The sequence below is a fragment of the Nomia melanderi genome, chromosome 6, assembly GCF_051020985.1.
Source record: "Nomia melanderi isolate GNS246 chromosome 6, iyNomMela1, whole genome shotgun sequence".
Taxonomy (NCBI): Eukaryota; Metazoa; Arthropoda; class Insecta; order Hymenoptera; family Halictidae; genus Nomia; species Nomia melanderi.
The window spans coordinates 15,511,779-15,527,600 of NC_135004.1; the positions used below are offsets into that span (position 1 = coordinate 15,511,779).

The 15,822-nt window shown below is 45.8% G+C and overlaps 2 protein-coding genes and 1 long non-coding RNA gene across 7 annotated transcripts; 1 reads left to right on the forward strand and 2 right to left on the reverse strand.

Annotated features, from left to right (window-relative positions):
• Nucleotides 1-32: 32 nt before the first annotated feature.
• LOC116430173 (protein THEM6) lies at nt 33-3,115 on the reverse strand. Its single transcript, XM_031983946.2, has 3 exons — nt 2,968-3,115; nt 942-1,156; nt 33-353 (listed from the first exon to the last, which is right to left on the reverse strand). The coding sequence occupies exons 1-3, from the start codon at nt 3,113-3,115 to the stop codon at nt 117-119; spliced, it is 600 nt and encodes a 199-aa protein (XP_031839806.1). The 3' UTR covers nt 33-116.
• Nucleotides 1,156-7,320, forward strand: LOC116430175 (uncharacterized). Of its 3 annotated transcripts, XR_004235668.2 has the most exons (5): nt 1,156-1,766; nt 2,376-3,585; nt 3,726-4,216; nt 4,315-6,736; nt 6,791-7,320. It is a non-coding gene; the product is annotated as an uncharacterized LOC116430175 (long non-coding RNA). The 3 variants fall into 3 exon arrangements; XR_012998761.1 differs by lacking the exon at nt 6,791-7,320 and having other exon boundaries at nt 2,376-3,619; nt 4,315-4,459; XR_004235667.2 differs by lacking the exon at nt 6,791-7,320 and having other exon boundaries at nt 4,295-4,445.
• Nucleotides 4,198-14,063, reverse strand: LOC116430170 (protein THEM6). Of its 3 annotated transcripts, none has more exons than XM_031983938.2 (5): nt 12,074-12,939; nt 10,066-10,301; nt 9,755-9,969; nt 7,314-7,499; nt 4,198-6,589 (listed from the first exon to the last, which is right to left on the reverse strand). In XM_031983938.2, the coding sequence occupies exons 1-5, from the start codon at nt 12,100-12,102 to the stop codon at nt 6,479-6,481; spliced, it is 777 nt and encodes a 258-aa protein (XP_031839798.1). In that variant the 5' UTR covers nt 12,103-12,939; the 3' UTR covers nt 4,198-6,478. The 3 variants fall into 3 exon arrangements, with proteins under 3 accessions (XP_031839798.1, XP_031839799.1, XP_031839800.1); XM_031983939.2 differs by lacking the exon at nt 12,074-12,939 and adding an exon at nt 10,645-11,862 and having other exon boundaries at nt 10,066-10,550; XM_031983940.2 differs by lacking the exons at nt 10,066-10,301; nt 12,074-12,939 and adding an exon at nt 13,110-14,063.
• Nucleotides 14,064-15,822: the final 1,759 nt, after the last annotated feature.

A 15,822-nucleotide genomic window follows, 5' to 3' on the forward strand; every position in this document is an offset into this window, starting at 1 on the left:
GGTATTTCGTTTCGTTGAAGAAAGACAAGTACTTTGATCATCGAATCAAATACTTTTTAATAGAAATATAAATACACCGAATTATCCTGGGAACTAACAAAGTTCCTAGATCATTTTCAGTCACGTTTCTTCAACTTCTGGGAGGACTGCTCCATGGAATCCATCCACAATTGCAGCTCTTTCGTGACCTCTGGCAACTTAGCTTCCGGCTCCAGCTCCTTGATAACGTCACCCAGAGGGACCTTGAGGCCAAAGGTCGTCTGTTTGCTGAGACCGACTGCCCTGATGAAACCGTCGGTCAAACTGATGAATTGGTGCTCCAAGTACAGATTCTTTTCGTCCCAATAAATCATCTGTAACATTGCAACCGGTTTGCGCGTGAACACACGTTGCCTGGTGCGACGAAATCGTGGAAAAACCTTGTAACTTAATGTTAACAGAATGACGCATGAGATTGACATTTAAGGTTCGATAATCTAATGTCAGTTAAGCCATTAACTGAGTAAATAGTCTACTGAGATATACGAACAGACATAAATATAATTTATGTGGAATAATAATTTCAAACTGTGATTCATAAGAATTATACAATAAACTATACAATTGAAAAGGAAATTATAGAATGAACTGTACCATTGTTTCGAAAGAATCACACAAACTATGCGACTACAATTTTTTGTACTAACTAAAATTTATACTGGTGTAGCTTTAGAAAAATATACAAAAACTATGCATCCAGAATTTTTAAAGATTATACGAAAAAGTATATCATTCTTAAACAATGATACAGATAATTATACTATTATAATTTCCAAAAGCTATACAACTATAATTCAAATCATCTTTTCGCGTATATTAGAGCAAAATTAATTGTGAAGGTACCTAGATAAATGAATAAACGAAACTGGAAGTTAATCGAAGGTAAAAGCTATTGGTAATACCTTCGTGGTGATCTTGTAAGGCGTTAGAAGAGGAATGGCTCGCCTGTATCGGGTCGACATCGCACCTTGCACCACGCCCCCGCCTCTTTTGCTAATTTCTCCATAAAGTCCAACGGAATCCCAGAAATAGAACCGCGCGAAGTCTAATTCACGAAGGTAACGCGCGTTGTTCATGTGCTTCAGGACGAGATCGACGTCTTGAGTGCTGCATATTCCTGCGGAATGATTATTCAGCTTATGAAATATTATATAAACACGGTGCGACGATTACAACTGAGAAACTTTGTTATTAAACTTCCGTTGTAAGTCACGTTCGAACGACAGGAATCGATACGACCTTCGTAAATATTTTTAATTTATGTGAGACAAGTGAATCTGCAGAATGAAGATAATTGAATACAATAGATAGATGACGTCGGCAGGTCAATTGACGTCAATAGTAGAATTTCAAACGCAGGAAACACTGGTGACTATGCGGCGCTAGCTTACGTGCAACATTTCACACGGGTTCGTTCAATTGTTAAACGGTAGACCGTTTTGGAAACTGATTCACATCGAATGGCTATCTTGTTTGTCGACTTTGGAATTGTTATCCGGTACGTTGATACGCTGAGGAAGCGTCGAGTCAAGCTGTCGCTTATCGAACAAGCATTCGGTCGATTTTGCGAATCCGTAATTTCAAGTGTATCCACGTAGAAACTATAAATTCTCGGATGATACAAGGTGCATTAATTAATTATCTGTAAATGCAAACGGAAGTACGCGAATGTCAAGGATTGAAGTGTTAATCGAAATGTCAAAGGCATCTTCATGCTGCTTAGATCGGTATGAGCTAAAAGTCAATGTTTATATTCAGTTTTATTCTTTTTTACTTTATCAGTTTGTACAGTTTGATCAGTATTATCAGTTTATTGGTTATTAAATTTCATTCTATTGAACTCACTGTTGATAGTTTCTTCGGCTGTTCGTTATCGTCTATTTAAATGTAAACGTCCTCTTTGTATTGTAAGTCGATGTAACTAATGAAACATTAATGCGACAGCTGTCTGAGCGGTGAATTAGAGTATCTGAAGTGTAAATTTGAAGGCATTGGGATCACGTGTGTTAGAGTTCAATGTATTCGTAGAATGCATGAATATGAAACAAGAATGACTCCACGAGTGTCGCTAAGTATTTGCACTGTATAAATTATGTAACATAAAGTGTATGATATATATGCATTATCAAAACAGCTTTCATTAGCGATATAATTAAGATTGATATAAACAATACAGAAATATCTTAATGAGTTTTGATTAACCAATACTTTTAATATGAAATCAAGCTCACTGTTAATGACATACATTGAACTTGACATACACAAACATTGTTCAATGCACACCGATTAAATCAAAATATTACTTTACACGCATGAATATTTGACTTTTATAACAGATTCATTAATAAAACATGCGTAAGCTAATTACGAACCGAAACAATAGGGAAAGCGTTAACACGCAACGATCTACATAATAATTAAATTTGCGTTCAACACTCGCAACTATCTACAACAATATACATACGATGATTTTACTCAAACGAGACTTGTAACTTGCAATTCGCTAAATATTGAATAAAAATACCCGGAAGTAAACGGAAACAGATGAAGAAATACGAAGAACTGTTTGTCTTAGACAATACTCCTATCGTCCTAAAAGAACTAACTTCGAATGTTTATAAAAATTCAAGTGCACCGACGAACATATTTTATACTGCTGCGAGAACCGTGAAACCAGAGTCCAGTTTATTCCCCATGGAAACCTTGTTTGTTTACCAAACACCTAATTTCACATCTAATTTCTTGAAACTTACACAATTAAACTCTTTAAAATACACAATTCTATTTGACATCGATAATTCTGGGTTTCGAGTCCAGCTACAGCAACAATACAAGACATTTTCCTCGAACAACGAAACAACATCAGAAGTAATATAACAATAAATTGAACAATTCTACAAGCACATCAGACGTAAAAACGGTATTTACCATAAGTAGTAGTGACGTCGAAGATGCTGTTGTTCTTTTTCCGGAGCAGTCGACCGCTGAGGACCGTGAACGCACATCTGAGGAAGTAGTTGACGTCGAACAGTATGTAGAGGATGAGCAAGATCGTCAGGGCACAAGCGCAGACCATTTTTCTGAGGCTGTTTTCTAAGGACAAGACGGCGCAGGGAAATAGAGCGAGCTGCCGGCGCGCGGACGTCACTGTGCCACAGTTCACGGAAGACTGCGAGCGGCCACGGTGAAATTCCAAACAGCCGGCTCGCTCCTTACTACAGGAAGACGCAACCGGTTCCTCGCGAGACGAACCTCTATTTTAATCAACCAACGGTACACGTTCGTTGCGTTTTCAACGGTCAAAGTACTAGGTCATCGCGCACGTGACACAAGTCCCATTCCTTCTGGTCGACTGTCAACAATGTTCCTCACGTTTGTTTATTAATTTTCCGTTGATTCCGTCGGATATTACGTTCGACGTGACACGTGCGTAATTAGTTTGATGCCGCGTTGAACGTTGGACGATTAAAAGCTTATTGCGAAGAAACGATGGATGCGTGTTATCGGCGAAGCGGTAAAATGGACGACCGAGTGTCACGTCATTGGGTAAATAAAGCTTTTTGTTTTAGCAACGGAGCGCGTGAGTATCATTGCGTGACACGAAATGAAAATATGAGATGCAGTCGACGGGTGGTTGATGTAAACAGTCTTTCGTTCCCTGTAAAGTAGGTTTTCGATTGTTGCAGTGCGGCGGCGGCTTCGATTCGCGAGAGATAGGAAACATTCGTGAAAAGTTAGTAATCTTGGAAAAGGAACGAGAAAGAAGATAATCTGTTTTCAATCGATTTCTTAATGTCAGTTATAACTGGTCTTGGAACGTAACCTAATATCTTCAGGAATTATATACGAGTGCAATAAATCCGTTAACGTATAAACTTAACACTAGATTTGCGGAACGCGTCGATTTGACGCGCATGGATTTCTATAAACGCCACTTGGCAAACGTTTACGTCGTTTCAATCGATGCAATCACGCGAGTACGCGTTTTAACGATCTACTCTTAAATCCCTAATTTCCAGGATGCAAACGAACGAACACCGATGCTTCTACGAGCAATAGACAAAACCGTGCTAAAGAAACAACAAAAGAAACTTAAGCCTATCGTTAAAAATCAATGGAACACCGAGGCGGGCTGATGAAGAACTTGATGCGACGGAGGACTCGTCAACCATCTAAAGTATATTTATTTTGTTTCTTTCTCTGGACAGTGGTATGTCGATGACATGATTATCAACACAATATTATCTTGACACAGTGACAATTATTATTATCTAGAAGTATAATAACGTCTCCGCATACGTACGTGCACAATGCTAGAGCTGTCGGGGCTGGCTAAGCCCGCGCCTACATAAATGACCGAACTACGAGATGCGGCTTTCAAGTCGAAACATTCGGTAGGAGGAGAGACTTTTCCACGCGGTTCGCCCGGAAACCGGCGCAGGCGATGGAGACCTCGTACAACTTGAAGAATCGATTGTAAGTGCGCGCGCAGCTCCTGTTCCCCGGAAAGACGCCGAAACCGGCGAGGTGAACGGAGAAAGAAAAGGAATGAAAACGTTTACGTCCCGAACCGCCTGGAATGCGATTCGCAGTCACGATCCGCGTGAAGGCACGTCGAGTGCATTGTAGAAATATAAACGCCTCTGTTCTCGGCATCGGCTCGTAAAATAGATTATTACGATTCCCGTTTGTCCTGCAAATGGCGTACCGCGCGATTCGACCTCGCTTCCGAAACGATCGTTCCGTCGACGCCGGGCTCGGGTGATCAACGATAAAAAAGATTGTAAATAACGTGGGTCGCGCGGAACCTCGATCGACAACGATCGTCAACGAAGAACATCCGGCGGAGCCGATCCACCAAGCTTTGGAAGCTCCGTTTTTACAGTAGCGCTCTATCCTCGACCTCGGTGGAGTCTTCTTTGAAGTCACCGTGGCAGCCTTTTTGTGTATATACTATGTAAGTACTTACGTAGTCCCGTGATCGGGATTCTATTGAAACACCGAACCGCTCGAACACGCATTTCTCCGCCGTTTATCGCGGGGAGGCGAACCCACGGCCGGAAACCACGTCATCGCGTCGCCTAGCAAAATAGTTTCTCGTCTATCTCTCTTTTTGTACTCTTTCTCTTTCTGTATATATGTGTACACATATATATGTATGTATATATATATAATATATACATGTACATAGATATATATCTATACACAGGGTATATAACCAAACGCGTTACGAGCCAATACTCACGAACGCATTGACGTCGACGCGATCGCCTTTTTTAAACCCTGCTGTACGTAATCGTCTTTTTTAAACTGCACCGTACAAACAGGCTTTTTATAAATTGCGACGCGTTTATGTACATTTGTGTAACCTTCGCTGAGACCGCTGGTCGCTGGAAAATCTTTTTCTCTTAAATGCCGCGCGACTTGTTTTGCGGATAACTGGAGGGGACGGGGATTCTACCGGCGTGTTTCTACGTGTACCGCAACTATCAACCCTTTGCGCTCGGAGATTTTAATATGTTACGTTCCACGTGTAAATTATCGAATATTTATATTTAAACTGTCGCCTCGGAAGCGATGTTACGTGTGCGAAGGGTTAAGCACTTGGTCAACCGAACGGGGAGGTTTGATCCATTACAATTAGAAACGCGGTGTCTTTCTAATTGTTTACTTCGTTTGTTACTTAACGAGTTTCGAAGTGGAATTGTTCATAATTGAAGATTATCGCGGTTGACCAAGTGTTAAGTATTAACCCTTGCGCTCAATGAGCGACTATCAGTCTCCATTCGATGCAACGCAATAGAATCGTCAAATTCAAAATTCTATATTGAACTTTCTGTAACGTATCGACGTATGAAATAAAATAATTAAGTTCCTTCGTCAGCGCAGGACACTTTCTTGCGTTAGTTGCAAATAGTATCATCGATGCTTCATCAGTGACGACTATTTATAACGAGAAACATCGTCGAGAGCAAAGAGTCGATAACAGGAGAATCAAGTGTCGACTTCGAGGAATGATTCGTCGAGTTCGATCGAGAACTTTATCCTAAGCTCGATATTACGCTAGAATTCAGGGGTCGATGGATTCGTGAACACAGGCTCGCAACATCTACCGCGGGACACCCTGTATACGTGCATCTTGTTTCCCATAGATCAGAAGGTACTTTCTTTGACACCGTGTACACGTTCGCGTCCGATCGTTTCGCAACGATCTACAAGAGCGCGATCAAGATCACGGCCTGTAAAAGCTTTTAAGCGTAACGATCACTCGTGTCCTGTCGCCTTGAAACGGTTGAACCCGAAGCTGACCCGTGAACAATCCGAAGAGACCGGTGCGCCCGGCGAGTTCGTCGAACACGTTCGACCTTTATACTGTCGTGGTTGCGTAGACGGAAGCGGAAACGACGCCATTCGTGGTGGAAGGCGTATCCTCCCTTTGTCAGCAATTGGTCGTCACCGCAGCGGCCTGGCGGAGCAACGCCGACGAGATTTCATTGCTCTCTAGCCACCTGGCGACTTCCGGCGGCATCTCCGGCCTGACGTGCGGCATCTGCGGTATATGCGTGCGGTAATATATGCGATCAATTTTAATATCAGCCATTAATAAATCAGCCATTCACTTGGCGAAGTGATCAACTCTTATTAGGACGCGAGGAGCAGGACAATTCGAGGACACTGCGTACATTGACGCACAGAAGTATTTGAAAGTGAAACAATATTGAATGAATAATTAATTTTAAATCAATTTTAGGAATCTTGAGAAGCGAACGTGTGTTATATGTGTGCCGTTCGATTCGAATGGAACGTATGTGGGTGGAAACATGGAAATTTTGAAATATTCTATATCCGGTAACATTTCCATTAATATAATTCAAATGTTTACGTAGATGTTTGCTATGTTTCCATCAATATAGATATATTGGCAATCATTTCCATCAATATATCGACACAATCAGTTCCATTACAGATGTGTTGATCAAGTGTTTCGACATTGAAGTTTGGGAGTCTTCGGAATGCGGAGTTGGTCACCGACTTGTGAACGACGAAAGTGGTTTCTCCAGTATCAGATCATTTCGTGCGTATCTAATCTTGTTTCGTGATAGAACTTTCTAAATGTTCCGCTGGATCACCGAATTCCTTATGACCATTTCGAATGGCGAGTCTCGTAATTAGGTTCCACGATACCGTGGTGTTGCGCGGATTGCGCGAAATACGACGTTGGTTACGAAATGATCAGACACAATCAGAAATCTTTCGTTCGGAATGGAGTGTACCTGAGTGACGCCTGCCTCCACGTTACCGGTCTGTTTCACTCCTCGTTCCATGAGGGATCCGATCACAGCCTCGGCGCTACAATCCAACAGTCTTTGCCTGCAAATCGCGATCGCCCGGATGAAACCGTCGTTAGGGGTGATGAACCTGTGCTCCATGAACACCGACCTCTCGTCCCAATATATTATCTGAAAGAGGAGAATGATTCGAATCAATTAAGAAATTATGTTAATGCCGAGATTGAATTAAGTTGATCATTAGATTTTTAATGAAATGAATCGTCCAGGTTCGTCAGTTCTTAATGTTCCAATGTTTAATTCTATTGATTGACCCAGTTTAACGAACCTTCAATTCAATCTATCGTTCAATCTTTAATGCAACTAATTGTCTGATTCTTAATCAACTCAGCTAGACACATGCAAATCGTTATATCCTCTTATTGACTGCACATAGATTTTTTCTTTGGTTTATGTTAGTATTATCGTGGAAACCTGTTAAAGGGAACTTCATCTTGCACACATTTCCGAGTATTTTTAGCGTCCACGCCAATCAGTGTGATGCAATACTTACTATCAGTACTATAATTGGCATTATTATCAACGTCTCTTGTTTTCACGACAGTTATTATTCTTATTATTCCTGTCGCACAAGCGAGCATCGTAAGCACCAAGCTATATTCACTGATTTATACAATGCACTGTAAAAACGAAGTGCAGTCGAGGATTACGCTGAGAATGTTAAAGGTAAGTGAAAGATACGATGAAGTATAAACAAACTTAATAAGAACATAGAAAAATCCTGTAAAAACACGACGATGGATAAAGAATTCAAACAACCTTCCGAGGAATAACAAAGTAGTCACACTAAGTCTTTCGATCCTGTCGAACTGTCAATAAATCATGTCGCAACGACACATGCAAAATATTCCTTAGAAAGAAGCCATTTCCTGCGACAATGATTCGCAAATAATATTAATGACTGCTCGAGGAAATACGGTCGCGCAATATCTTCCAGCCGGTTCCATAAAAAGCACGAGACACCCGACCGAGGAATAGAACAATTAAATCTTCGTTTTACGACAAACCGTCTGATTGTCTACGATTTCATATTCCGTGTACACGGCCATCAAATTGATCGCTAAGATGGATAGAATGCATCGTCCGAGATGCGTCACGCGCTCGCTTTGTGCATACGAAACTGTAATCGCCGGTCGGATCTGTCATTCGAAGCCGGAAATCGGTTTCGGCGCGAGGCATTCGCCCCGAACAGAGCAAAAGATCAGATTTTATCTGCAAGCAAAACGAACAGAATTCTGCGCCTGTATTCCTGAATTATTATACAAATTGAAACATCTTATGTAAAACAATATTTAGTAAAAACTGTTATACTTGAAGCTGAGCAATTCTGCCCGAGAAGAGATATACTCATACCGAAGAAATGAATTTTTATAAGTTGATAAACTGCATGAAAAACAGATGTAGGTTGTAAAAGTAGGTACGCAAAGTAACGTCTAACAGTTTCCCGTTTGTCCCTTGCGTTACGAACCAAAGATACAACGTTCTCGCGAAATGTGACATAATCGACGACATTCTCACTTTTCAAAGTTCTTCCGCGAGTGTTACATATCTCAATATTTTGACGCGGTTTTATGCAACCGGTCAATAGGAAATACCACCGTTTGTTCCTCCAATTGGCACGTCGAGGAACAAAGCCTTCGTTTGCTCGCGCACTTCTCGCCCGCTCGTCGCCCTCGCTAAAACGCTGTCCACACAAGCCGCGAGCGGAAGGGGCGCAGGCTTCATCGGTTTTCCGAGAAATTATCGAAACTAAATGTTGATAATTCCCCAGCGCGCCGGCGACGGAGATAATCATCTTCCGATGCAACAGTAAAAGTCACAGGGAATTCTCGTGACAATCGACTGGAGACAAACGGAAGGTGACTAAGTCATTAGCGGCGGCACGGTGTGTGCCGTAACTAATTCCGAGTCCTGTATCCACGTGTCCGAACGCGTGTCGGGAGAACATCGAAGTTTCCGACGCGAATCCGTCTTCCGCTTTCGAAGACGAAGTGTTTGCGAGAATGATCGAACCACTCGTGGGCCACGTTAGAACCTCTCGTCGGATTGTTTTGATTCCAGCGTCGATCGATGAGGTTCGTAAAGGATTCAGCCGCTCGTGGAGTGCCAAGTGGCGGTATAGAAGCTGTTCCACAGGTTTCTGGCATCGGACGTTGCGAGTGCTAATGATATTCGACGCTATCGAGTACTAATCAAATCGATTTGAAGAATGTTTGTCCAGGATAACCAGCTGAATGAATTACTGTCAGCGAAATGCTTGGTCTGAATGACAATCGTTCCACTTGTTCATGGAAATCAGTTGTCCGTGTTCGATGGAATAATATTTTGAGCAAACGCAACGAGGCTCTGACGCGTGGCGTTCATACCTTGGACGTTATCTTAAAGATAGACAGCGGCTTGACGAACCGACGGTACCGAATGGTCGCTGCCCCCTGCACGACCCCCGACCCTTGCGAGCAGATCTCGCGGTACAGGCTCGTCCTCTCGTAGAAGTCCGCTCGCGCGAAGTCCAGCTCGCGGAGGTACCTCGCGTTGTTCATGTGATAGAGAAGCGTGTCCACGTCGGTGGTGGTGCAGATACCTATGAAAATCAAATGTTAGTATAGCACAGAACGCACACGTGGAATTTATTACCATAGATTTCTCCCAAGGACCCCGAGCCGCGAATTGGACATACATTTCCCTGCGAGGCCTTTCCTTCGTAGACCGCGTTCGTTTAACCATCGTGCGCCATTTGGGTCACATACAATTAAAGCCGAAGTACCGAGCGACGCGAAGCGCGTGGCTCTCGTCAAAGCCTTTACCGCGTTTCCTTCTAATCCGATTAAAACAGTGGATCGGAAGTTAACTTGATTGCTGGGAAGAGCCATTTGGGTCAATGTGAACTTCACGGAACGCCCACTGTTTTGCAATCTATAAAATGTTACTGTAATTATCTTAAGGGCGCAGCGGAGTTAACGCTGGAGAAATTAAGCTTCCGGAAGCTGCCGGCAGGTATTTAAAATACTTCCTTCAACTCGAGTGTTCGAAGTTTCTTGCGTTCAAGACTCGCACCGAAGACTCGCTGTTACTTTAATAAGCACAGTTAGTTAATGCTGGAGAAATTAAGCTTTCGGTAGCTACCGTCAACGATTCAAAATACATCCTTAGACTCTACGGTGTCTGAAACAGTTTCTTGCATTCGAGACTCGTACTAAAGACTCGTCGTTACTTTAACGAGGATATAGCCAGTTAAAGAAATTTAAGGACTAATTACGTATTCAGAGAAATTGCTGGTGATTAGCCTGATGGCTTTTCCTAGAGTTCCTGCTCAATTTCCCACCCAGTTTCCGAGGACTGCGCAGTGCGCAATCGTCGGACGTCAGAAGCTAAAAGCCCTGAGGCAATTACGAGACTCGCACAGCGTTTTCGGTCGGAATCGAGGGAATTAGCGGCAGGCGTGTGCCACCTAACGGTCACGTAACCGTGTCCCATCGCGGAACACTTGCGCAACTTCGATAGATCGATGGGAATCCCGGGTGTCCCTTCGGCGACGCGGCCGAATCGAATGGAAGCTGCAGGCCGGTGCTTCCCCGCGAAATCGGCGAACAAATGACGAGGGAGCGATCGGTTTCCTCGTCCGTCGCAAGGACTGATAAATAAAAGATCAGCCATTCGGCTGAATATTCCGGCATACTAAGCGGTGCCGGAGGATTTATTATTCCTCGTGCCAGTCGCGCGCGGCGTAACAAACACGTACTACATCGCCCCTCGCGTCTCCCCCTGCCACCGGCAAACCGAAACTGCACGCGGGAGCAAGGGGCAGCGACTGCTGTTTGCTTTTCGGATACATTTTTATTATTAGTCGAAACGTCTAACGAAGAACACCGACGGAAGAAGACGCGACGTTCGCTGAAGCTCGGCTCGTCCTCGTCGCGCTAAGCTATAGAATCTAATCGCTCTGGCTTCTGAAATCAATTTAATATCACGCTGTATACAAAACAGTCTCTGTCATTTCGTAACATTGAAACAGCTGTACAAGATTGTTATTACTATTGGCAACATTGTTACAATTACTACTAACAAACTCGATGTAAATGCCGTCTAGTCGTCCGATATAGATGCAAATGACAGCAATGGCAGTATTATAAATAAATACATTTTATTCTGAAACTAAGAAATCTTCATCGAATTCCCCAAGAATCAATTATCAAAAAACACCTTTCGTCGTCCATCGTCGATTTCAAAGTGGATGTCAGTGTTAATTCTTTATTAAGGAAACTTTAAGCACAAGAAGGTAAGCGTCGGTGAAACCCTTCGCCATTAAGGTCTCGAAAAATTCGCAGTCCACTGAATCGACTCGGCCTGCGGAGCGGCTCGTTCGGCCTTAGCTCGCAGATGGCAGAGACGTGAGATGCCTGCCGTAAGCGTTTCAGCGCGAGTGGACGTTAACACGAGCCGGTCGGCCGGAAGAGGCCCCGGTCCCGCAAAATCTCGCTTTGTTTACGTTTCCGGCGGGCCAGTTTGGTCTAGTTCTCGCAGGAGATTTCGTCGCGGGCGGCGCGTCACCGTTCTAGAATCAATACTCACGCGGATTTGTGACACGGGCTCGCCGGCCGGCCGACTGATTCGCGCACGGTAGGTCAAGGTTCCGCGATGGAACCGGACCGCGATAAGTCGGCGAGGTGTAAGGATTCCGAGCTTACGTGACAATCAGGAGGCGAGCGGGACGCATTTTCACGGAATCCTAGGCGGGTTCTTAGTCACACACCGGATTCGATTACGCGGCGCGGGTAATTCTACGTTACCCGGTGTCCTCAAACGCGCGCTAGCTATCAGACAAAGAGGCGCTCCGCCTGCGATTATTCGTCTCGTCTCCGGGGAATAACAGCCGCGTTCCAAGGTGCGAACGGATACGCCGCGCATAATTACGCTGTCCAACAAATCTTGTTTTTCTTTCTATGTTCCCCGACGTACGACAGCGGGTTCTCGCGAGTCGCACGGTGAATAGGTGCTCGAGAATGGAGTACGGTTTAAAAAGCTTTTGCGCGCTCGTCGCGGGAGGCGGGCGGATGTTTCTCGCGGGAGGTAGTAACTTCGACGCGTGAATTCTAGACTCTAGAAATTGAACGGGGGAACCGTGAGAACCATCCGGTTGATATTTACGAACTTAATGCGAGGTTCGCGTATCCTTATTTATACCGCAAAGTGCGTAAATGTCATTCAAAGGGCACGAAGAGCGTCCATGAAGGAAAAGCTTCGTCGCTGACTTGGAAATTGACGGAAGAGTGAATGAAAATTTGTCAGACGTCGAACAGGTGGGAAGGAGCGTGATGAATTCAAATACTCCCGTACTGTCAAATACGTATGACAGCTCCGTGAGATGTTTATAAACCTCCATTCCGCGAAACAAATGACATCGAAGGCACGCTTGAAATTCAAATGTAATTCACTGGAATCCAAAGCGCGAGTTTTCCTCGACCCAATTCGCAATACGGAAGGTTCACCCTTACGCTAGCGACCGAAGTTAAAAACCGGATTGCCACGTTTCCATGAAAATTTTGGGAAACTCCTTCGCCCTCGAGTTCCCCGGGCACTTCTATAAATACCTCGAAAACAAAAAGTCTGCGGTGACAGACTACAGCGTCAGAGTTCCGAACAAACGCGACCCTCTCGGTCGACACGAAGGTTGAACCCGCTGACCGAAGTTTACCCGTTAATCATTAATAGCCAGCAACGTACCGTAAACAGTGGTCTCGTCGAGTATGTGAACCCTTTTCTTGCAGAACCGCGCGAAGAACACGGTGAAGAACATCCGCAGGAAGTAGTGTATCTCGATTAGGCCGTAGAGGAGCACGATGGCGCCGAAGACGCCGGTCAGCACCCAGCAGGTGATCATCCTGTCGGCGGTTGGCGTTCCGTTTCCGTCCCCGGTGGCAGGAGAAGCAGGATCCGCGTGGTCAGGCTTTGGAATCTCGCCACCGCGGTGAAGCCGCGCTCCACTTTATTGATTCGCGGTCGGGGCTGACGGCGTTTCCTGGCACGTATCTCGCCGACGGAGCGCTGCGCCGCTCGGCTAGCATCGCAGAGGTTCACGGTTGCACCGGCGAACGGCGGGCACGCTCATTTTGTAGGGCCAAGCCGGGTCATGCCAAACGCAGGAACGATCGCCACGCGATCAGCGTGGAGCCAGCCCGGTTCGAACTACACCCGAGGAACTCCTGAAACGCGAGAAACCGCAACGTATGAACGCACGAACGCCAATCGCCGCGTTCCCGGGGGGGAGTCCGCGCGCGGAAGATTCTCAAGTGGTCTCGACGAGGAACACCGCGGAACAACGATCGGCGCCGCGATGCATCTTCGATTGATCAGTGAACCCGGCGCACTGTCCGCGGAAACGAGCGGCTAGAACTGGCATATCGGAAATCGCGCGCGCAGGCTCCCCAAATAGGCGAAAGGCAACAGGAAACTCCGCCGCGCACAGGTTCGATCCGCAAATATTGAGAGTACGTATTAAACGCAGCCGCGACGTCCGCTCCTGCCAGCTGGCAATCAGTCGCCGATGCAGAGACGTGACGAAAATAGGTATCGACGAGATCGCGCGCGTCTCGCGGCGCCGGTACCGTCTTCCCGCTCGCGTGGCAACGCGGTGAACGTTCAGGAGGATGTTCATACGGTCGGACGCTGGGACGAGATACATACTCTTCGGGGACGGGTCTAAGAACGATTCAAGGTTTCCCGAAATCCAACCGGAACCTACTTTCGATACTTTCTCCCAGTCCGATCCTCAGGCGCGGCACGTTCGCGGTTCGTGATCCAGCTTCGAAAATCGTCCCGAGGACCGCAGCCGGGATTCGCAGTGCGCCACCTCGCCGATGCTCCCCTCGAGTTCCTTCGAGCAGCGCTGCTTCTGCTATCGAGAAATCTTATCGCGGCGATCGGTCTTTAAGCTGTCTCGATAGGGGGTTGCGAATCGATGGCCAGACGCTCGACGCGAGCTCGTCTACCCGTGAAACCCGTGCACGCTCGCACGCTCGCGCGGCCTGCGCCCTGCGCCGATTCCTCAGAGCACGCACCCGCACATGCTCGCACACGGGACACGCGTGGATCATGCGACGCACCGAGCCGAGATTCACGGTTTTCGTCCGTCCCTGTCGACGACACCTCGCGGACTGACGGATCGACGCGTCCGCGGGTTCGTCGTCGCCCTCGGCGTCGGGGCGCCTCGCCGGGATCCGTCCCTTTTCAGAATCATCGCATCTGCGCCGAGGACACCCAACGCTCCGAAGCCGTCCGTCGCCCCTCGGTGGGAGGCGAAGCCTCGCCGCGCGTTGACGTCAGAATCCTTGGCGTCTGTCTTAATGGCGAATGATGTTGTTGTTTGTAGGCGTTGTCGGGATGGCCGAGTCGATACCGGACGCGTTGCGAAAACCGTCGAGGTATCGGGCGAGTCTAGCCATCTAGAGGAATTCTGGGATGAACCTCGGCTGCGAGCCGAGCCGACTTACCTTCCTTTCGCGACGGGTCGACGGGACGCTGTCGGTTTCAGCTGAAATTTCACGAATATGATTATTTGTCGCGATACGAGTGTAAACATGATTTGGTAAATGCGATTTCGATCGGCGCTATTTCACGAATTTACATCCTAACTGTATGTTCGAAGCTCTAATTCGCAAGGTATGAATGGAGCGCCAATGTTTCCGAGCATAATCGAGCACATTGTAGGATAAACGCAAACCTAGTTGTTAACACGTTCGTGACCGGCGTCGCTGTTTTGTGGCGCTCAATATTTTGCAGCTCGCGCGAGGAATATTAGATTACTTTCACGTGTGTTTGTATTTTAAATCGTAACGCGCGGCGTAAAGCGCAGCGAACGTTGGCCGCGAACGTGTTAAGCTTTAATTCGAGCGTGTTTCGTTTGAATTCTTTAGTTACGCCGATAATCGGATCTTCGGAATTAACGTTGGTAAACCGTGAACCTTCGCGCATTTGTTCGTGCGTACACGTTTTAGGGAAGTTATGGAACAAGCTCCGATGGAAAGTTTCGAAGTTTCGGTGAGCTTTTGCTTCATTACCTCGAACTCTTCGGAAACAGAAATAAATGTCGGTTTAAACCGTCTTCGATAATCTGCAAAAAGGTGTCTATTCGAACGTTAAATATGTAAATGTCGAGAAAGGAACGACAGGTGAAAACAAATTATTGCAATATAATTCGGCACGTGTGTCCTTGGTCTTCACGCCGGTTGACCGTTATATTTCGATTTATCGAAAAATCACGCCGTATTTATAAACACTTAGACATCGGTTTGTTCGATAATTATTAATAAATCGTCGCGTTAACCCCTTATGGACTGCAAGGTTCGAAGTCAACCAGTTTGAAATTGCCAGCGCGTGTTTCCGTCTACGCGTTATTATTGCTCGTAGCACCCCATGATGACAAATTTTGGACACGTGT